We start from the raw sequence: 24,028 nt of genomic DNA on the forward strand, positions 1-24,028 counted from the left end.
CGACTCCCACCGCGCACACGCACACTCACACGCACGCACACACTCGCGGACCCGCGGCGGGGCTCGGCGGCCGAGAGTTTGCGTTTTCTTCCTCGCCGCCTCCCCCTTCCCGACCGACTGTGTGAGAATTTCATATAGATCAGCTCCAATTTCCGCCATTTTGGGAAAGTTGCACAAAAATAAACCCTCCGGTTTATTTCTGCCCGAGGCAGGAAAGTGCTTCGGGAAGCAAGGCGGCGCGGGCCCGCCGCGGCCGTCCGCGCGGGGGAGGGCGCGGGCCACGGGCCGGGCCGGGAGCCCGCGCCGTCGCGGCGTTCGCCCCGCTCCGTGCCGAGCCGCGCCGGCCGGGGTGCGGACGCGGGCGTGTGTCGGGAGGCGGCGGCGGTAGCGGCGGGCGGCGGCGGCCGCGCCGGGGCGGGGTGGGGGGAGGCGCGGGGCTGCTTTTCCTGCAACTTGTTTACGCCGCCCTTATATTGGGGGGACACGGAGGGGTCCGGGGCGGGCCGCCGCCCGCCTCGCGCCGCGTGCGTGTGCCGTTCCTGAATAATGGGTTTTGCACACTCGCGTCCTGGGCCCGGCGGGCCGTCCTCGCGCCGCGGCGGCCGGGCGGGGGGGAAGTAGAGGCCGGCGGGGGTGGGGATCGGGAAGCGCAGGAGCCGAGGCATCCGCCGCGCGCCCCGCGAGCTGGTGTGTGGTGGGGGGGGGGGGAAGGAGAGGGAGGAAAACTTGGGAGCCCTGGAGGCGGTTGGGGGGGGCACGGTGGTACGGGCGGGGGGGAGGACGCAACTTTTGTGCTGGTGGTAAAACTTTAATTACCTTTAAAGAAAAAGGCCTTTTGATTACCTCCTCTCTCCACCCCCCCCCCCCTTTCTGGTCAAAGCATGGCCCACAGTGCGACCGTGAGAGAAAGTTTAAAAGCAGGCGGTTTCCTCCCCGCCTTCTCCGCGGAGGGGTGGGGGTGTCTGTTTGTCCGTCTGCGCTCGGAGAGAGGTGGGGGTAACGAGCCTCTCTCCGGGGTCGCGAAGACCGTGGCCCTTACCCCACCCTTCCACGGGGAGACGAAGGTAAACGTCGCTTCAGTTTCCCTCCTCCCCGCCTTCCCCCCCCCCCCCGCTTCCTTTTCCTCCCCCTCCCCGCCGATTTTTTGAGGGGACCCAAAAAACGGAGTCTCTTTCCTTATGCAACTTCCTCGGGCGCTGTGAGCACAGCCCTTCCCCCTCCCTTGCATCCCTTGGCCCGCTCCTTTCCCACCTCGGGTCCACCGCCAGAAAAATGCATTATAAATCATGCAAAGTCCACGGAAACAAAAATAGATTTTTTTTTTAATTGTTCTAAGTTTAAGTTAAGGGAAACTGAGATGAGAAATAAGATTTTGGGCGGGGGGGGGGGTGGGGGGTGACGGCTGGGGCGAGTGCGTCGAATTTTAATTGTGATTTTCCTGGAGCGTTGTTTGTGATATCTTTATTGGTTTTGGGAGCCCGAGAGTCTCTGTACTGGCAAGTCGGTCGCGTGGATTTTTGCGCAAGTTTTTAGAAAAACACTGACTCGAGTAGAGCATTTCTCCGGAAAGTTTCAAGTGCAGCAAAATAGCGAACATGCAAAACTGGCCAAGGGGAGACCTCTAGTGGTTAAACGCTTCTTTAAGTTCGGAAGGCCGAGAGCAAAGTTTGGCCTTTGCTTGTAGCTACGTAGTCCGTTCAGACGTGGAAGTAATTAGACGACCTGAGCCAGCAGCCAGATGTGTGTGAATGGATGCCGATCAGAAATACAAGGTTTTAGTATCGGAGAGCAGATAAGTTCTGACGACCCAGACCCGGCGACTCGGATCCCTGTTTGTTTATATGGGAAAAACACTCAGCTGTTATCTGTGATTTGAGATGGGTCTATAAACTGGGTTAGAAACAATTGTTTGTTTTTATATATTTATCCTTGCCTTTACCTTTGATCAGCTTTTCATCAGGAGTCACAGCGGGTCGTTTCATTTTGAATATTAATAAAAACGCAAAGTGTTTACAACTCTGAAAAAAATGAAAAAGTCCTTTGGTTGAAATTTGTCTTTTATATAAACTGATCATTTTATTTGCCAGTAAATAGAATTAAAGGCTGGTATTTAGTTTTTTAACCGTGTAGTTTCATATAGTCACAAAATAAATAGTATCTTTTAGTTCTAGGAGTGTAATTTTGTTTCACTAAGATCTTATTTCAGAATACTTTGTATAAGTTGTGATTTAAATATTTACATATATGGGAAAAACTGCTTACATAATATCTATTCATTTGCCAATGTGTGTTGTGCAAAGTAACTTCAATTTTAAACATAAAGGCACTGAGAGAAATTAAAGTTGAATTAAATGATCCCTGTAACTTTCACCTGTGGGCGGTACAGTGGGGGAAAACTTTAGTTTAGCAATTTAGGATAAGGGTATAATATGAATGATAAAACCCAGTTCATCTCATCCAGAACTATTTTCTTTTTAGTATACTGAATGGTATTGTGTGCAATTATGCAATAAGTCAGCGATTCAAAAATTCAACGTATTAATTGTGGATGTGAAGTCTTCTTTTTTTACAACAGTGCATTGATTTTACTTTTCGTCTCTTTAAATTAATGCTGGACCTTTAGGAGAAGTCTTGGGGGTGGACAGCAATCCCAAAGACCACCAGACAGTTATTTCTTCACTGCCACTAGGTAAGATTTGCTTGTTAAACAAATTGCTTGGTATACTTGGCAGCTGTTAAAAGCTGCAGTTGGGGGTCAGGAAGGAGAACGTGGAACAGGGTTGGCAGGAAGATATCATTTTGTGGGTGCTGCTTTGAATGCATGAAAGTCTTGACATTAAGTGTGATGAGGCTCAAATAAAACATTACGAAAAGTTGAGATTGTCCTGGATAATTTTTGGACAGGCCCTTTTACTAGACTCTTAATTTGCATCTCAATTGTACCTGTTTTCTACGGCAAGTAAATAGTTTTATTCTTTGGAATTGAAAAAAATGGGAAAACTAGAAGCAAGCACTTGTAATTTAATGTAACTGTTATCACACAGTGACACGGAAGATTCTGGAACTTGTTAAAATTTTGTCGGTGAAATTTACAGTGAGAGCTTTGGGGCATTTAAGTAATTTAACTTCGGTGGCTCAAATCCAACATGGGCCGACTTGTGCCAGATGTCACGTCAAAGGTTTGTAGTGACTTTCCAGCATGTTAGCACAGACGTGTGAACTTTTGGACATACCTCTGCAAAGAATATAGCTGTTGTCTAATAAATAAGATCTCTTTGGTAATTTTGGAGGGTGCTGGTTTGTCTCCAGTCATGCAGGGCCTGTTTTCAGGACAAAGGTTGTCCTCAGGCAAAAGGGTCAGTCCTCGTAAATAAAGCATCAAAGTATGTCCGCGCTACTCTACTGCTTTCTTCTATTTATACTTTTTTTTTTTAATTTTAATTGTAGATAGAGCGCGTGCAAGCAGGGGGAGGGGGGCAGAGGGAGAGAAAGAGGGAGAGAGAGAATCTTAAGTAGGATCCATGCTCAGTGCCGAGCCGACATGGGGCTCTATCTCAAGACCGTGGGACCATGACCTGAGCTGCAACTGAGAGTCAGATGCTCAACCGACTGAGTTACTCGGATGCCCCTGTTTCTAGTTTTTGTTTTCTTTCCTCCTTTTAATTTTTTCCTTTCCTTTTTTTTTGCTTCTTTTCCTTCTGTTTCTCTATCTTAAGTAATAAAGGAGTCACTGATTCTTGTTTGGCAAAAACAGCACAGAAGCAGTTAGCCTTACTTTTTATGAGTAGGACTAATAACCCTCATTGGACTGCCTTATAACCAGGATAGGCATGATCTAGATGTCAAAACGGAATAATTACTGATGTAAAAATGATCATTAACAGGAATTTATTGTCATTTTCTGCTTGTGGATAGTCTTGAACGGCGTAATTAGCAAAACAAGTAGTTGGGGTCCATGTATATGATGCAGTAGAGACAGCGAGGCAGGAACAACCCCAAGAAGATCATGTAGACAGAAGTAGATAGCAGGCAGAGTAAAAGGTGATTCCTAGGATGGTGAGTTCAGGCATGCTGAGTGGAAGACAGTGACAGTTTTTCTTCATTTGGGGAGTCATTGTGGCTGTGGATAGAGCGGTAGAGTGGGAATCCGAAGACGAGTTAGCCTCTAAATGTATCACGTTGTGTAAGTCACTTTACCTCTTCCAGCCTAGATTTCCCCATCTGGAAAATGGGAGCAGGAGTGCTTGTCTTGCTTTCTTTGTTGAAAGGATAAAATAAAATAAGGGTTTGAGAACTACACAGAGTTATTCAAATGTTTGGTAGTCGTATTACCATTTTACCTTAGTCAGGCTTTGTGAAGGGCAGGAAGGAGGTTGTCAAGGGCAGAACAGAGTGATTTAATTCCTAGCTAAAATTATTAGGTTAGTTGCTGGTGTATATTATATATGGACTTGTCATAGTATTTCCAGGGGATATTTCTTTTCTTTAGGAAAAAGGTAGTTTATCTTTAATAGCGTCGGCTCATTGCAGGAAGGGACCGTGTTTTAATATGGTGCTGAATATAAACTGAAATTTATTTATCCCAACCTAGTCATTTAATAGGTAGGAGTAAGTGAAATAAATCAAATTTAAAATGATGCCTAATTGTGGAAATGGGAGGGTGGTGATAGTAGAAGGGTTGGTGTGAAGGGAATTCGTGTGCTGTAATTAATATTTTAGTTGCATGAATCTACTGGGAAATGGAGATGAGAAAATAGGTAACTGGGGTAGGGAGGATTTACATGCTAGAGGTGGGAAAATGGGTCCTGCACGTGACTGTGGATTTAGGGAAAGGTCCTCACAGGGCTTCCCTTTACCCCACTTATGTTTTCCAGACCCCTTTGCCACTTTATTCTAATTATAACCAACTGTTACCTAGATAGGAAAAAAAAAAGTCACAACTACTCTCTGTCATTATTCTAAACTCGCTGATAGTGAACTTGACAAACCCTGACAAGTTTTTGTTGGTTGTAGTTCATCTTTCTTCTCTTGTAGACTCTCCAATCAATGTTCTAAGAATTCAAAAACAATACTGTTGGAGAGAAGAAATAGGTGTCCTGTTGAATTAGTCCTTGAATAATTGAGGATTGATTCTTGAATAATTTCCACTGGTTTGTTTGGTAGTTTATTTCCAAGAAATACATATTTCAACCAAGGTTCTTTGTAGCAGATAGGGTTAGGATGGGAAATTTTTAATAGAATTTGCTTCATGTGGTGTGGGACAAGTGTACCCTTGGAGTCCTAAGGGTGGGTATCCTTAGTGATCCCTCTTGCAGTGTTTCTACTAGTTAACCAATTTTTAGTGAGCTCTTAAAGTGCTGAACACCAAAAGACTAGGTCTTTGCCCATGAGTTCCCTAGATCCTAACCCCAAGGACTGGGCTTAATTCTAAGCTCTGTTAATGAGAGTATAGCAGCTGCACTTGGTACCAGTAGGAAAAAACAAGGGACCCAGCACTCTTGGGAACCAGCGAGTCTGGAAACAAGATTCCTGGGTTTACTGATGCAGGACAGTGCCATATAATTGTATATACATGGCACAATATAGCTCATCCTTTCTTGAGTGAGATCCTTTAAAGTGACAAAGCATGGAAGAGACTGTCTGCTCCAGTATGTTTGTATCCTTTTCATGCATATTAGGCTGATCGCCTTTGTTATTTCCTACTGAAATTCAGGGCATCCGTAGAAGATATATTTTGTAAGGGACTTCATTACCCAGTGGGAATATTTTCAGGTTTTTTTTTTTTGTTTTTTTTTTTACTAAGGTAAATTATTTCACTGACACTTGAGGATATGAGTAAATAGTGGCAGACTATGAACTAGTTTGTACTGATTGTAGCAATAGCTATGCAACAAGGGGAGGAAAGCAAAACACCAGGAAAGGTACCCTTGCAATGTAACTGAGTCGGATTGATGAAGTCAAATCGAGAAAGACGTTTAAAAACTCCCCATTTACGAGACAGGGTGCTTGGGGGGAAAGAACAAGGATGTTTCAGAAGAACTTAAGCGAAATTGGTCGATCTTGGCTGAGAGAACTTCTTGCGAGTCTTGGTTTCTTCCTCAGAAGTGGACCTAGAATTGGTGACTTGAACGGTGATTGGAAGAATTACTTGTGTATTATACATAGTAGCAAAATGCTTACTTTATTTTTATTTCTGTAAGGGTTCTGTGTCCGTCAACTAATATTTATTGAGCACCTATTTTTTAGAAGACTCAGGTAGGGAGTGCTTCACATAATCAACACGTAGAACAGAGTTGAATGAACGAAGGGTTAGGGCTCCAAAGAAAGCAGCAGTCCTTGGCCTCAGCGTGTTCATAAATCTGGTTGAGGGGAGAACCCACACACATACAGTGATGAACAAAACAAAGCTGTGGTTGAGTGCTTGGGAAAGGTCGAGGTGAATGTGGTAAGTACTGTGGTAGTACCACTGGGTGTAGTGTCCAACCTGTTGCTAAGGGAAGGACCTGGGAGGGAGGGTGTTGTCTGCAAAACAGTGTCAAGTGTTGGTATGTTAGGTGTAATTGTATGTTGAGTGCCTTCTGAATGTCAAGCATTGAACTGGGCACTTTTTATATTCATTCGTTCATGCATCCATCCATTCATGCATCCAACAAATACTGAGTGCCTTCTGTCTGCCCAGGTACTGTTCTAGGCACTGAGTACTGTCTAATATTTTCACAAACTTGGAGCATTTGGTATTATTATTTCAGGTGCTCAGAGATATTTAGTAACTTGTCTAAGTTCATAACATGCAGTTTGAAAGGGGTGGAGCCATGGAAAATGATACTGGTTTATGATTGTTTTGTTAAGGTTTCCAATTTTCAAAAAAGCAATTCTTTGAATAGTTTTAAGAAAACACGTTTCCAGATTAATGTATCTGCTCTTACACATTTGTTTACTAAGATAAGCAATAGCAAACAGGTATCACAATAAATAATGGGGAGAGAACTCTATCTCTTTCCTTTTCCCTTTTTTTTTTTTTTCTTTTTTAAACCAAGCATTGAGAAAAAGACCAATTATTGAGTTGTACTGAAAAGAACACCTTGGCCTAGCTCATGGCCTTGAAATGATCACAAACTGTTAAGAAAACATAACTCAGATTAGGTTGAGAATTACTGGGCTTATTTATAAAGAGGTTCACTTGTTCTTTGTAGGAAGAGATGGGATGAGGCAGCAGGGTTAGTTCTGAAAAAAATGTAGATCAATCAGTCAGTAGAATGGGACCTACGTTTTTTAAAGTGAACTTGAAAGATGATGGGATTTACTCAGAAGGCAGGATTGTAGAAGGAAGAAAGAAAATTTAATTGAGGGAGAGAGAAATTGGTGGTGAGAAACTTGGGGCAGGGCTGAATGTAGCGTACTGGAATCAAAATTAAAAAAAAAAAAACAGGAAATATGACTAATATATTCAACAACAGTGCTATGGTTACTGTTCTACTCCTTAACCAGAAGAGTATGCTCATGTTTGCCAAATGAAGTGAAGAGTCTCTATTTATTCATTGGCTAGTTCTGTGTTGCAACGGGAGTCAGATAGTATCTCCAGTGTGTGAGTTACGGTCCGTCAGGCAGAGCTTTAGTCTGACTTAGAAGGCTACCCCTGCATGCATTCATGAAGGGGTAATGGACTGCTTCTCCTCTAAGGAAGCTCTATCACCCTTTAAATTTTTTTAAATTTGTTTTTTTTTTAATGTTTGTTTATTTTTGAGACAGAGAGAGACAGAGCATGAATGGGGGAGGGTCAGAGAGAGAGGGAGACACAGAATCCGAAGCAGGCTCCAGGCTCTGAGCTGTCAGCACAGAGCCCAACGTGGGGCTCGAACTCACAGACCGTGAGATCATGACCTGAGCTGAAGTCAGAAGCTCAACCGACTGAGCCACCCAGGTGCCCCCACCCTTTAAATTTTTTTGAGCATTTACTACATGCCAGGCTGTTTTAAGATTGGACAGTAGCTTTACGTTATGTGTAATTTTGCAGAATTAAACTACTTCGGTAGGAGAACATTTTGAGTAGGATTGTTCAGGCACCAAAATCATTCGATCATTTCCCCCCCCCCCCCCCCCATCTGTTACACTGACTGAACCCTGAACTCTGAATTGAAATTCCTAAGAGGTCAGTCTGGTCAGGTGGTTGAGATCCACTTTGTGTTCCTGTTAGCTAGATTTGAGGCCTAGCTGTTCAGTCTGTTGATAAGGAGTTTAGCTACCAATGGTTATCAACATAAACCTGTAGACTTGACTTCTGTGAAAGAAATAAAATCTGGTCACAGCTACTTTATTAGATACAAAAGAGAAATCAAGTGTAAATCTTAATTTTAGCTCTGTGTTCTATAAAAAATACGAAGCAGAGTAAGAAAAAAGAAGGTACTACTTTTAGCGTTTAAAAAATTATGAAATGAAATAAGAGAAAAGAACAAGATACTACTTTTAGTTTTTCTTTTTTGAGTTCATGCATATTTTGCATAACCATGGACATATCTGTGTCAGACAGGTTCTTGTTCTTTTTATGCCCTTTGAGTCCCTTTAATGGGTGTAAAATTTGTATTATGACCCTATTAGTGTAGTGATGTTGATGATATGATAGCACTTGTCAGGATGTTTTTGCCTCAAACTGAGATATCTTCTACTCTGTACATTGAAAATGAACTTACCAATGAAAGCATTTGATGAGAGTGTGTTAAATATGCCATAGGCCTGTTAATGTCAGTTTGTGATTTCGTTTTCTATGTACATTTTTTTTTCTTGAAAGGCATTTTTCATTTTCTGTTCCTCCTTTAGAGGAAGTAAGTAGGTTAGGCCACAGAATCTCAAATAATTCATCCTTCTTACAGTAACAAGCGGGAAGGCAGGAAGTTGAGATTTTTGTCAAGTTTGCTTTCAGTGACTACCCCTTTGCATAGAATCTTCATGGCAGAAAAGGTAGCAAATCAGATAAGCCATGGCTGCATTCATAGGGTCTTTCTCATTAAAACATGACCAGGACATACAGGTTTTGAGAAAATATCAGTAAGAAGGAACCATCCTAATAACCAGTTTCACGTTTGAAGGAAGCATAGATCAGGCATCTACTATATAAGGATAGATGTGGGCAGAAGACCCAGATTCTCGAGGATTTGTTCTTGATGGTACAGAGATTTCGTTTCTCACATTGAAATGATCTAGAGTTTTGCCTGCCTCAAATCTATGAACTTGGGCCCTGGGGGCAAAATTTCACATCTCTCCACAAAGGATCTCAATTCCAGGATGTGTGCAATTCAGAGTTCTTATCAGGCGGGTGAGTAGGGATATCAAAGCTGGTATCTGTCATGCTTGATTTGAAAGGAAAATTTTTCTTTGTAGCAATATGTGTTTGTTGAGAGATGCTTCAAGTGTGAGTTTAGATTTTTCTCTTATCCTTATTGAATAATCCTGTTTAAGAGGTTTGAATTTAACTTCTTTTGATGTGTTCTCCACTGACACTTAAATAAGGAGAGTTTCTTGGAGCAGTAATGTTACGCTTCTGCCAAAGAGATAAATAAATACTTAGCAGCATAGCTGTTAGTTAGAATTTCACCGGAGAATATGAGATAGATGGACAAATAAAGATCTTTTTTCTGATTTCCCCTGTCCCAAATTTCCACCCACAACTAGTCTGTTGCATTTTCCCCTTCTCTTTTTATTCATTCATTTGATAAATTTCATTGATACCTACAGTGGATATTCATAAGGCATAAGGAAATGAATAAAGCAAGGTCTCTTTCTTCCAAAGCCTCCTCTCAGTAGATCATCATGATACAGTGTAACAAGGATTGTGATTGGGGTATAGATTCTCTCTTCCCAGTCCCACTTCTGGTATGTCACTTAGACATACTCCAGTACTTGTACAGAGAGAGACTCATTCTAGTCTCCTTTTGGTAGGGGTGGGGGGGTTGGGGAGGTGGGATCCCATCTCTAGTTTTCATCTCTCTTTCTCCTCCCAGCCTTTTGCAGGTCCTGGAACCGCAGTCGATATGTGAGGAAGCTTTTATACTTCCTCGGCAAAAATATCCTTAAGGTTGCCAATGGACTGACTACTCTTGGGTCGTTGTTCGGAGATTATGTTCTTCTTACGTTTTTTGGTTGTTAAAATGTTCTTTCCTTTATAAGAGTGTGGCAGAACTAATAGCTACTGACCTTGTGTCAGTTTCCCAGATTCATTTGGAAATTGTACATGTCCATGAAATCCAGAGCCTTGCCATTGTTCTTAACCTCCCATTTTACTTTACCTTCACCTCTGGACTCCTGAGAAATCAAGTAGGGCGTGGTGGTGCAAAGGTCTTGGCCCTTGCAGTTATCATTCCTCTGTGCTGGTATGCTTTAGATATTGGGTGAACTGGTACTTGGAGGGAATATGGACACTGGAGAGCAATTTGTTTTCTTTTCTTCAGAAAACCACAGTTCTGTGTATTGAGTGTCTGCCATGTGCAAAACACTCCCAGCATGCATAATTTAATTTAATTTAACTTTATTTTATTTTATTTTTTTAATGTTTGTCTATTTATTTTGCGAGAGAGAGAGCGTGCACAAGCAGAGAGGAAGAGAGGAAGGGAGAGAGAGAATCCCAAGGGGGTTCCGCACTATCAGCGCAGAGCCCTATGCGGGGCTCAGTATCATAAACCACGAGATCATGACCTGAGCTGAAATCAAGCGCCGGACGCTCAACCAGCTGAACCACCCAGCTGTTCCTACTTACCGTGCATGATTTGGAAAAAAGTTTTTACATCTCCGTAAAGTGGCTCTTCCCATTCCATTTTATAGATGAAGGGGCCGAAGCCTCAGGAGAGGTGAGGTACCCTACCCAGGAATATGCAGTAATTTGTAAATTGTGAAGCCAGGATTCAAACATGGGTACTCTGGCTCCAGAACCCGTGCTTGCCAGCCTAGATTGGCTTCTGTGTTGACTGAAATACAACATACTGGGCACTGTGGTATAGTCTGAGGGACACTGTCTTAGGAGATAAAAGTTTGTTTCTAGGCTGGGTGACTTCAGTTTTCTTGTCTGGAAAATGTAATCAGTCTTAAGAGGTAGTTGTGAGGGTCAGATTGGTTGGTATTCTTGAGATCCTTTAATTTTTTTTTTTTAACGTTTTATTTATTTTTGAGACAGAGAGAGACAGAGCATGAATGGGGGAGGGGCAGAGAGAGAGAGAGGGAGACACAGAATCGGAAGCAGACTCCAGGCTCTGAGCCATCAGCCCAGAGCCTGACGCGGGGCTCGAGCTCACAGACCGCGAGATCGTGACCTGAGCTGAAGTCGGCTGCTTAACCGACTGGGCCACCCAGGCGCCCCTATTGAGATCCTTTAAAATGACAAAGCATGGAAGAGACCGGCTGTTCCAGTGTGTCTCTGTCCCCTTCGTGCACATTAGGCTGATGGCCTTTGTCCGATTACCCCTTTGTAGCCTTGTATTTGTGAGTATGTGCGTTCTCCCTTTGCAGGCTGTGTACACCTGTCTCATGTCACGGAGGTACCGGCCATCGGAGAGTGAATCAGAAAACTGTAGACAGGCCTTAGGAGTCAGAGGCCGTATCTTTCTCAGAATCACTTTCGCCAGCCTCGACTTCAAGGGCTACAAGTCCTGAGGGCATTCCCCCGTCGTAGATACTATGAATCTCAATACTCGGATGCCGGTTGGGAACTAGGTCAGAAGGTGGCATCTGTAGTGGAATCTAACCTAAAGATGAATACATTTTTATCCTGTAAAACACTACCTCCTTTCATGTCATTTCCTGAATTTATTTTCCATCGCTCAGCATTTTCCCAAAGGTCGGACGCAGGGGGGTGGGAGGGCTCCATGGAATTCGATGTTCTGTGATAATAGAGTCACAAGGCCAAGTGACTGTGGGACGCTTTGCCGCGCTGCTGCTGAGGTACTCTGTACGTCTCCTGGAGACCCTGAGGGGATCCCACATCTCTTCCAACAAAAAACTTGTTATCACAGGGCAGGAATCAATGGTCTCCTAAAAGTTGCGTTTTGAGGGACAGACTGGGGTACGTTGCCCTAGCCTCTCATCAAGTTTTGTTTCGAAGCCTTAGCCTGGCCTGCAGTGTGTAGTCAGACCAGCCTGGTGGCAGGGAGAGCCTGGCCTTCAGGCCCAACCCCCTCTGCTTATGGCGGATCCTTCTCCATCATTTCAGAGGCATTGTTCTGTTAAGAAAGGTAATAGTCACGGGAAACAAAAGCAAAAATAAACTATTGGGACTACAAATAAAAAGCTTTTACAAAGAAAGGAAACCATTAACAAAACAAAAAGACATCCTACTGAATGGGAGAAGATGTTTGTAGATGATATATCCAATAAGGGATATCCCAAGTATAGAAAGAATTTCTACAACTCAACAACAAAAAAAATCCCAATCTGATTAAAACACGGGCAGAGGACTTGACTAGACTTTTTTCCAAAGCGGACATGCAGATGGCCATCAGACAAATGAAATAGGCTTGACATCACTAATCATTCAGGAAATGCAAATCAAAACCACAATGAGATAGCACCTCTTACCAGTCAGAATAGCTAGTATAACAAAGACAAGAAGTAGCATGTAGTGTAAAGGGAACCCTCATGCGTCGTTGGTGGGAATGCATTTTGATGCCGCCACTGTGGAAAATAGTAATGGAACTCCTCAAAAAATTAAAAATATGTGTCCAGCAATTCTACCAGGTATTTACCCAAAGAAAACAAAAACACTAATTTGAAAAGATAACATACACCCCTGTGTTTATTGCAGCCTTATTTATAATAGCCATGATACAGAAACAACCCAAGTGTCCATCCATAGATGAATGGATAAAGAAGATGTGGTATATATACGGTGGAATATTACCCGGCCAAAAAAAAAAAAAAAAAAAGAAAGAATGAGACGTTGCCATTAGTGACGACACGGATGGACCCAGAGCATATAATGCTAAGTAAAACAGGTCCCACAGAGAGACACAAATACCACATGATTTCACTTGTATGTGGAATCTAAAGACAAATGAACAAAAAAACAGTCTTGTACAAATAGAGAGCAGAATGCTGGTTGTCTAAGGGCAGGACGGTGAGGGGATGGGCAAAATAGATGAAAGGCATTAAAAGGTTAAAAAAAAAGCTAGTAGTCTTTTCTGGAGCTATGTAAATATGAGATATTATTATTATTAACAATAAAATACCTACTTTGATGTAGTGATCTTGAATCTTGTGATGCAGATTTTGAGTAAGTGCTCTACCGTAAGAGCTAGTATAGAAATAAAATTCAATGAAAGAAACGAAAGTAATTCTAGCTTTTTTTAAGGTCACTTGAGCAGCTTTCATGAACTCAAATAATTGTTAAACCAGATAATTATAATAAAAAGCCAACAGTTTATTGATTGCTTACTATGTGGTAGGCAGTATGCTAAGGTATTACCTGATGTATCTCGTGGAATCCCCACCTGTGCCCACTTAAGAAAGGTTCCTCCATTCCCCACACTTTATAGGTGGGGGAATTGAGACTTCCAGAGATGAACTGCTCAGAAGCTACCCTTAGGTAATTATCAGATTTTGCCAAGTGAAAGGAAGCGGAGGAAGGGAGGGAAGTGGTTGAGGAAAGGCTGAGGGATAGAAGGGGGGACTGGTGAGAAGATGGCAGGTGTTAAGGATGATCCATGAAGTATTTGATGAGCACCTGTGAAAGGGTGACGAGGAGCTGGGTAGGTGGGGTTAGGGAGGCTCAAAGCAGTTTCCTAAGCCACATTAAGAAGGTGTTTAGCAGTGGAAAGCAGCTTTTTAGGTGATGTTACCGAATAATGATATTAGGACTTTTTGTAGGTCACAGTGTGCCAGATAGAGCATTTGGTTAGCGACTGATGATTTCTACAAAGTAAACAAAAAGCCAGCTTCAGTTGATGGTATGAAAGTGGGCATCTTAGCAGCAAGGCATTAGATGGACTTTTCTCACTGATTGATACACGTTGCTCTGTATCTCTTTGCTGTGTTTCTTCTGCATAGTTTGCATTTTTGTTTGGTTCGCGGTAATGATTTTAGGGTTAACATTCCTGACTCTTTACAGAAGATAGGTTGCTCTGTTAACCCAAACTGATCAACACCAGGTGCTGATATCTCAGTTCTGTCATCTGACAGAATTTTAATCCGATTCTGCTTTTGAGGTGATGTTTATCCTCATAAGCACTTCCAATTCATAGCCATATCATCTCTACGCCTTATTTTTGAAAAATGTGCCTATTAACTATAAGGCTACAAAATACAACCCTAAAAAAAGCAACTGTAGCATTATTGAAACAATTTAACTGCTTTTAGTGAACATTAGCTAACCATTCTTCTCGAAATAATATTTTGAAACTGTGGTTTGAGCAGGAATGGCCTGGCTATAGGTAGCTGCCTTTCTTCATAATCTTTATTTCCCACCTTATCTGCAGATTGAGACTTTTGGTTTATAGGCAGTGCCCACTCTTTCAGTTTATTTTGAGCATGCTAGATTGGGTGGCTTATCTCTCAGGACTGTTAATCTTGTCTTCATCTCAGCCCCAGGTAGGTTCATCACCTTGCCTGTGCTGTAGGAGCTCAGCACTGGGGGAGTCCAAGCCCCTCACTCAGAGCCACCGCCTTATCCACTCAGGGCAGAGATGAATGAAGGGATTGTATGAAGGGGGGATCATGAAGGACACACAAACTCTGTTTATCTCTTGTCAAAATAAGATAAGGGTAGATTCTTGACGTCTGTGAAGAATACATCCCAAGGCAATCGCCAATTCCCAAATTGAAAGAAATCATTGTAACATACAATTCCTTCCTTCAGATTGCAAAAGTATAACTGAAAAATGTAAATGATCTCTCTAGACCTGAACTACTTATCTTGCTTGATGAGCAATTTTTGTACTGTCTGGAGCACTTATTGAAACAAATTCACACATCTTTTCTACTTACTTCCTTTTGGAGCATTTGGTAGTTTTGTTCACACAATGTGTCTGAGTCATCATTACATTTGACATTTCAGTCTTTAATTTATCTGAAACTTCTATTTTGTGGCTAGGGCCTATCACTTTCATAAACATTTCCATACGCCCCTCATTCTGTCATCAACACTAGAATCAACTAGCAGTTAATTGTGTTTGTTTCATTTCTTAACAAGAAGCAGAGTTTTATCTCTTTATTCACAGTGGCCGTAGTGTAAGACTGAGTGCTGTGAGTAAGGGCCTACCTGGACCTTGGCTGACCCAGTGGCTTGTCCTCGTCCCTCAGCTTTATGCATGTCTCATTCAGAATTGTGGCTTTGCAAAATGACAAATTACTAAATGTCATGGGAACTTCAGATGCTACTCAGGAATGGTAGAAACCATAAATAGTTTGTGAATGCCAGGAATCTACTGTATACTTCTGATACCTGAATTGTAGAGAAGCAAACCCTATCCTTCCTCTTCTCATCCATCTGTAGAGCTGGTGCATTTGCATATATCGTTAAATACCTGCTATTTAAATTACCCAAGAGCTTTGGGGAAGTTGACTTCCCTTAGTGACTTCTGTGCTAAAGCTTCTGTTGTTGGCAGCAATAACGAGCTAACTATTTTCATGGGAAGACATGCCTTTTATTACGTGGACTATGCTAAATAAACCTGGAAAAGGATTTTAAAACATTTTTTTCATTAATTTATTTCTTTTAAAAAACATTTAAACAGTCAATAGGTGTGAAAGAATGTCCAGACAGTTTCCTCCCATGGCAGGCTTTTCAGCAAAGTATTGCTCCTTCCTGGAGGCAGCCATTGTTAGCAGTTTTTGAGGAATCCTTACAGAGAAAACGTATGCGTATACAAGTAATACACACACGTATATATACGCGCATGTATATACACATATGTATGTATGTACACACACACACACACACACACACACACACACACCCCTCTCCTTTTGTTTTATAGAAATGGTAGGAGTGCCTGGGTGGCTCACTTAGTTAAGCATCTGATTTGATTTTGGCTCACGTCATGATCTTGTGGTTTGTGAGATCGAGCCCCGCATCAGGCTCTGTGCTGAAAGTACAGAGCCTGCTTGGGACTCTCTCTCTCCCTCCCTCTCTCTCTCTCTCTCTGCCCTTTCCCCAAAGTGCATGCACATGCGCTGTCTCTCTCACTCGCTCTCTTGTTCTCTCTTTCTCTCTCATTCTCTCTTTCTCTTGCTCTCTCATTCTCTCTCTCCAAATAAATAAACTTAAAGAAAAAGAGAAATGGTAGCACACAGTTTTTATACCTTGCACAAAATTAGAGTATTAGTAGTGTCATGGAGCTTTTTCTGTATCAGAATGTAAAGAGCTTCCTCACTGTTTTTTCTAATGGCATTATATACCGTATTGATGTACCACAGTTGTCCTTAATTGATGGACTTTTGGATTGTTTTCCAGTTATTTTAACATTACAAACAGGCCCGTATGAGTATCTATAGAATAAATTTCTGTGAGTAGAACTACTGAATTGGAGGATACGTTCTTGGAAATTGATCTCCAGAGAGGTTGTTTTAATTTATAATGCCACTATCAATACATGAGGGGGCCTGGTTCCCCATATTCTCTTAACAGAATTTTTGAAAATATTAACTAATCTCCTCACTGCCTGATGTTTCTTGCAAACTAGTGTTATATGGTAGGCCGAGAATTCCAGAGACTGAGGAAGTTCATCCATTAGATACAGTGTCCCAAGGGAAAGGCAAGTTGCACAGCTTTGGTTTGGAGACAAGGAATCCTGCAGGAGAAAGATACAGAAGGTAATTCTGAGTACAGTGTTGCATGTCATTTAATCTGTCCTCCAGCCCTTTTGTTGGAGGCTTAGGGCAAGAAGATTGTAATAAAAATGAGTCAAAGTGACAGTGAACTGTTTCACAGAGGGGGGCTTTGGAAGTAGAATACATCTGAATAGGTGCCAGCAGTAATGGTGTCTGCCTTCAGGAAAGTCAATGGCTCCTAACAATGGGTGGCTCCTAACAATGGGCGTCCACAGAAGCACATTGGACATCAGAAGCCTTGATTTTAGCCATTTCCGGCCATGATATGAAAGCTAGTGGGAATCAAAAGCTGCATTGGTGTATTTGCTGGATATGTGAACTCCAAAGTGGTCCTTTTTGACGTCAGCAGTGGCTGGAGATCCTTAGGATTTAGAAGAGGTTATTGGGAGGAAAGTGGTAGATCTTGGCTGATAGCACAGAGGATCCCTCATGGGGCACTTTTAAGGTACTTCTTAGGAAACCTCGGCATCGTTAACAAGAGATTTGGGATGAGATTTTCTGCAGAATGAGAAATGCTGTCTGACCTGCACTGTGAGTGACTCTGTTACCTACCTGCTTTTTATGGTCCGTGGAATATAGTTATCCATGGGATTGTGGAATAGTGCCAGGTGACAAAGAAAACATAAAACCTGTGCTTCTAAAAAATGTGCTTCATTCTTAGGAACCCAGCTAATTGCAGTGAAAGGACTTTGTATATATGCAAGTGTGCACGCTTATGGAGGCTGAAAACCAGAGAGGGAGACTTAGGCTGTCATGAAGAAGCAGCTTCTGTGAAAATCATGCTGGTTGATGGCTGTTCTGTGTGATGAAGAGATGATAGAAAAATACCTAATCTGTCCTAGCCTTTCAGACTTCCTGTGGTAGTGCAAGTAGCCCTTTTGCTTCAAAATCAGATAATGGGAAAGACCACACGGTAAATATTCTTATGCGAAAATATTTTATACAAATATCCACAAACCTTAGAACAATGAAAGGAAACAGTTTTTTAATAAATTTTAGATATGTGTTTATACATAAGGTACACTGTATAGCATTACCAGTGTTTTGTATTTCCAAAAACATGTCATGAGCATTTACTGCAGGTTTTGTACAGTGCTGACTTTCCTATTTCTTCTTTCTGCTCCTTCTAGTCACAGACAGGATTTTGCTGTTGTGAATTTTATGCATTTGTGTTTTAGGTGGGAAATTCGATTCCCGTTGCATATGTGTCTTAATGACAATTTGTTAATATGCGTGTATTTGATAATATTTTATTGAAAGGATACACATTGCACTGATATACATAAATCAAGCACTTTGACCCTAGTAAACTGGTTTCTGGATTTGTCATGCCTGAGTAGTTGCATAGAGAAAAGTTGGTTTAGCCAGATTCTTAGAGGGATAAGACCGAGACAAGACACGACAATGGTTGGGGGGAAAAAAGCCCAGGATTGGAATCAGACTGACCTGGATTCAGATCTTGGGTATGCCACCAAATATGCTTTTGGGTGAATTACTGAACTCTGCATCTCACTTTCTTCAACGTATACTGGAAGGATAATAGAACCCATCTTTTTGTGAGACAGAAATAAATGAAATAATATATATAAATTGTGCTTTGAATCCTTTTCTGGAAGGTGAAATGGAATTAATAAATTACAAAGTATACGTATTATGTCTGACACTGAGTACCTGTGAATAAATGTTATTGTAATTAAAAAAGAACAGTAAAACTTTTCAATGGATCATTTGGGTTTTACCCAGTTTATCCACCAAGGGAAAAATGATTCTGTCTCTCTACTGTCTATCAAGAAAAAGTTGCCCCTCCTACAGCACTTACAAGGGAAGTCAATTTTGTTGCTGATCTCAAGCTAGGTAAGAGTCCTAGAGACCGTAAGGACAAGTCGTAATTCACTTACTAATTCACTGTTTCTTAAATTAACCTCCTTCAAGCCTTCACATCTTAGTTCCTCTTTTAAGGATTAAGTCCTAATGGTAGTGAAATCTAGTGCGTCTTCAAATTCGGACTGTATAAATTTTGAAATGATCAGAAATAGACTTAATATATAACATTTGACACTGGCTCATTTAAAGAGGACAAAGGAAGAAAGAATATGGAGGTGTCTAATAAACTTCAACAAAAGATAGCTATAATTCAGAGAAACACAGGTTTATTTTTTTTTCTATTGACCACTTAAATATATTCTATATCTAAAGAGACTGCCCTTAAAATGTATTTCTTTTATGGAATTTTGCAAGCACACACAGAAGTAAGATGTAGTATAATAAACTGGGTCCCTCACACTTCTTGAGAATTACCAGCACGTTGCCTCTTTATTTTACCACTTCACGCTCTTGACTGATTTATGGCAAATTCCTAACTTAATCATTCCATCTGTCAATTTCAGTTGACAAGCATGAAGTCTCCTTTTAAAAGTGCATGCCGTGATCATCCCTCTAGAAAAAGCAGCATCTTTGTGTATCATCAAATAGCCACTGGCATTTAGGCTTCCCTTCCTGTCTAACCATCATCTTCTTCTTTAAAAAATAGGTTAGGGATGCCTGGGCGGCTTAGTTGGTGGAGCATCTGACTCTTCATTTCAGCTCAGGTCATGATCCCAGGGTTGTGGCATTGGTTGGGTTCCACACTGAGCATGGAGCCTACTTCAGCTTCTCCCTCTCTCTCCCTCTGCCCCCCTCCTGCGTGCACATGTGCGCGCTCTCTCTCTCTCTCTCTCTCTCAAAACCTAAAAATTAAAAAAAAAAAAGTTTAAATCAGGGTCCAAACAGATCTATAAATTATGATATTGTGATTTATTAATGTCTTTTAAATCTCTTAATCTAAATTTTAGATTTCTTCTTCCATCTATTTTTTTGTTTGTTTGTTTGTTTTACTCTGTGCCTTCTGTGCATGTATGTGTCCATGTGGCCAAAAGCCAGTTTTTATCCTACACAGCAGTGGCTCTCATACTCTTTGGTCTCAAGTCTCCTTGACACTCTTAAGAATGATTGAAAACCCCAAGGAGCTGTTGTTTGTATGGGTTATATCTATTAATATCTACTGTATTCAAAATTAAAATAGATAATTTAAACTATGTGTTTACTTTTAAAAATAACAGTAGCAGACTGATTATATTAACATGTGTCTGCACAATTTAAATGAAATGTAATCATAGTTTCCAAAATTAAGAAATGAGAGAAATGGCAGTGTTTTACATTTTTGCACATCTCTTTAATGCCTGGCTTAATAGAAGAGAGCTGGATTTTCATATCCGCTCCTGCATTCAGTCTGTTGCAGTATGTTGTTTTGGCTGAAGTGTGTGAAGCAAATCTGCTTCACACAGATGTGAGTTTGGAAAAGGGGAGGAGTATTTTTTTTCATTTAATGGTGGACATTCTTCTATGATACTACACCAAAAGTTGACAAGTGGTAGTTTCTTAAAGGTAAGTTGCAGTGGGCAGTCTGAAACCCTAACAATGAACTTTTCGTACTGTGTTCTATTAAAATCCATCGGTCTGTCACGTACTTTGATTGGATCCTTTACTCATGCATAATTTTGTGACGTCAAGCATTGGTTATTTGGAAAATACTGCATCACTGAATTATGCAAATCTCCCAGATGTTGACGTAGGTCAAATATAAAATATTTAAAAAATCCCGCTCATCAATATCACCACCCATCTCCTTAGAAAATATGTAGCAACTGGGAAGCTCTCAGGCTCATGGTGGTGGATACACGTTTTCCAGAATCATGATTATCCCTTGAATGTTCAAATGGATCTTCAGCAACAAATGCTGTCAGTGTTTTCCTTGATGTCAACAGGCTTGCCTCGTTTATTCTTGACAAAATATTTGCCACATAGCCAAACCCGAAGAAACGTAATTTGTTAAATAAAAATGCGCTCCATGAAAAAAGCAGCTTGTTCAACTTGCATCTCAGACAGTTCACAGGTGCTTTCCCTTGGTACTCTGACGCACCAGAGCGCTTTATGGGTGCTTTCTATTTCACCACACAGAATGTTAAAAAGATACGTATTCAAATATCCAGACTTCATGAAAGTTACTGTTTTGCTTCATCAAGGATGCTGTTTAGCGAAACCAGCATTTGTTTACCATCAGTACCTGGCGGTAAAGGCTGCAATGACTGCTGCCTACTTGGGAGCCGCTACTCCGACACTTTGACCCACTGTTGCTTTTGTACCATCCGCGCAGATGTCAGCATAGCGCAGAAGGCAGATAATGTGTTAGTATTTTTATGAAAATGATTCTGATTTCTTGGACCTTCTGAAAAGGTCTCAGGTCTTCCCAGGGTCTGTGGACCACACTTTGCGGAATGTTGCTGAAGAGTTTCTGACAGTCTGAATTTTACTTCTTATATTAAAAAAAATTTTTTTTTATGTTTGTTTATGTTTGAGAGAGAGAGAGAGGGAGTGCAAGTGGGAGGAGGGGCAAAGAGAGAGGGAGACACAGAATTGGAAGCAGGCTCCAGGCTCTGAGCTGTCCGCACAGAGCCTGACATGGGGCTGGAACTCACGAACCATGAGATCATGACCTGAGCCAAAGTCGGATGCTTTACTGACTGAGCCACCCAGGTGCCCCATTTTGTATATTTTTATGGTGTGATTTTTTACGTGTTCCTTTGTCTCAGGTATTTCCTGCAAATGGACTTGATCAGATTAGGTTTGATTTTGTTTTTTCATGGCAAGACTACTTCCTAGATGGTGTTGGGTTTGTATTCTTAGTAGTCATTGATAGCCATTGCCTGCAGCCATTAATGTATCAAGGATTGAAAATGGTAATGTTTCAGTTCTGTCATTCCTTCTTTATTTATTAGCAGGATTCTTTCTAAACTGAAACTTCCTCTCGCCATTGATTTGCGTTACCCTGGAATACAGTTTGCATGGATCTCATGCAATATAGACAGGATAAATCCTTGTTTCTTTTTCCAGATAATGAGTTGGTTGCTGTGTAGTCTTAAAAGGTGATCAGTAGGTGTTCTTGGTTTGTTTGTTTGTTTTCAATGTCAGTATGAACTCACAGATTTAAACTTATTTGATGTGTTTCAATTCATGCAGCTACTATTCTTTGGCCAGCAGGAACCTCTTCAGATTGGTTTCTAAGTTCTTTTGATATGATCTCTGTTGTCTTTGATAGCTTCCTTGCTTTTTTTTTTTTTTTTTTTGACAAGAAGTTCCAGACTCATCTTGCACATTTCCTGCCACTGAACAGAAATCAGCCCCTTCTCTGGGAAGACCTCAGAGAAGTGCTATTTAGAGCCCACAGTCTGCGCACTTGGCTGCTCATCACTGTTGATTGGTGGTTGTTTCTAGATTCTGTCAGTGGGCAAGGCTAGAAAATATGCAAATTTTTTAAGATTAAAATGCATTAAAAGATTAAAATTTAGGGACACCTGGGTGGCTCAATTGGTTAAGGGTCCAACTTTGGCTCAGGTCATGATCTCATGGTTTGTGAGCTTGAGCTCCACATTGGGTCTCAGCTCTCAGCGCAGAGCCCGCTTCGGAGCCTCAGTCTCCATCTCTCTCTGTTCCTCCACCACTTGCGTGCAAAAATCTGTAAAAAGAAAATTTTTAATGTTTATTCAGTTTTGAGAGAGACAGAGTGTGAGGGGGGGAGGGGCATAAAGAGGGAGACACAGAATCCAAAGCAGGCTCTAGGCTCTGAGCTGTTGGCACAGAGCCTGATGCAGGGCTCGAACCCATAAACCGTGAGATCATGATCTGAGCCGAAGTCAGACGCTTAACCAATTGAACCACCCAGGTGCCCCTAAAAAAAAAAAAAAAGTTTAAAAATGCATCTTTAGGACTTTAATCCATCTTCCATTGCTTATCAATGACACCAACATAATTACTTCTTTTATCCCATACCACATAGACAACAGTCTCAGAATAACAGTCTCAATACAATTACTAACAATATGATTATGGAAAACTGTTTTGCAGTTTAGAAAAATGAAAATTAAACAGATTATCACAGTTTAGCTAGTTGACTTGGTTTTCTTAACATAGCCTTATTATTAGTGTTTGCTGTATATTTTAAGACTGTTTTCCTATTTTCCAGAACCTCAAATTGGTGGATATCTCAACTGAATTCAAAAAATCAATTCACTGAGAGAGTCAATCACACCATGTATTTGTTGAATTGATACAACAAACTTAACTGACAAATTAGCATAGATGATAGTCCTAATGGACTGGAATTTTCTTGTTCTTTTTTATCATCGAAAAGGTTTCATTTTGCTTATTAACATTTAATGTCTTGTCCTTTATCCATACCCACTCTGTCATCAATATCTTCAAACAACAACAACAAAACCCCCTACTTAGTGGGCAAGAAATTCTGTTGATATATATCATGACTTTTTGTTTTAAGTGAATGTGCTATGAAACGGTGAATTCCTTTTTTAAGAATAGAAACATCGACACTTTACAAATTTTACGTATATTCTTTCCTCTTTAATTTACCAGGGATTAGGGGGTGCTTGGGTGGCTCAGTTAAGTGACTCTTGATTTCGGCTCAGGTCACGTTCCCACGATCGGCGTGATTGATCCCCGTGACTGGCTGTGCAGTGACAGCACGGAGCCGGCTTAGATTCTCTCTCTCCTTGTCTCTGCCCCTCCCCTGCTCATGTGCGCATGCACACTCTGTCTTTCTCAAAGTAAATATTTTAAAAAATGCATAAATTTACCAGGGATTGTACTAGAAAAAATGTTAGTGATATTTTCAAAGCACTTAATTCTAGATCTATGGATATAGGATATTGTGATCAAGAAAATTATGTAATTAAGGGAAACCAAAGTAGTGACCACTAAAATAAAAACTGATCTGTACGTACAGTATTTAATGATCTGCCTTTTTCCCCCTTCCAGGTTCCAAAATAAATCATGACTGAATCTGCCTCTAGCACAAGTGGTCAAGAATTTGATGTATTCAGTGTTATGGACTGGAAAGATGGAGTAGGCACGCTACCAGGAAGTGACTTAAAGGTAAGCTGTCTTTATTAAATACAATTATCTGTGTGTGCATCTCTGTGCTATTTGTTAAAAGGAGTTTGACTACGTATGTAAAATAAGAATTAAAAACATTAAGCATAATGCTCTAGGTCTTATATGATACTTAGACCTCTACAGTAAATTTTCAAGACAATTTGGAATGTTGACAAATTGGCCGAAGTCTTTGTCACTTGGGGTGGTGGATGAGAATATTTTGGCATATACTTATTTT

General features: G+C 41.1%; 1 protein-coding gene across 1 annotated transcript in view; it reads left to right on the forward strand.

Annotated features, from left to right (window-relative positions):
- The first annotated feature begins 1,394 nt into the window (after positions 1 to 1,394).
- The window catches only part of L3MBTL3 (L3MBTL histone methyl-lysine binding protein 3), a 125,021-nt gene continuing 102,387 nt past the window's right edge, over positions 1,395 to 24,028 (forward strand). The window contains 2 exon segments of the mRNA XM_030316321.1: positions 1,395 to 2,689; positions 23,674 to 23,790. Of these exon segments, the coding sequence (XP_030172181.1) occupies positions 23,689 to 23,790 (102 nt within the window). The 5' untranslated portion in view covers positions 1,395 to 2,689; positions 23,674 to 23,688.

Source organism: Lynx canadensis, chromosome B2 (assembly GCF_007474595.2).
Source record: "Lynx canadensis isolate LIC74 chromosome B2, mLynCan4.pri.v2, whole genome shotgun sequence".
Lineage (NCBI taxonomy): Eukaryota > Metazoa > Chordata > Mammalia > Carnivora > Felidae > Lynx > Lynx canadensis.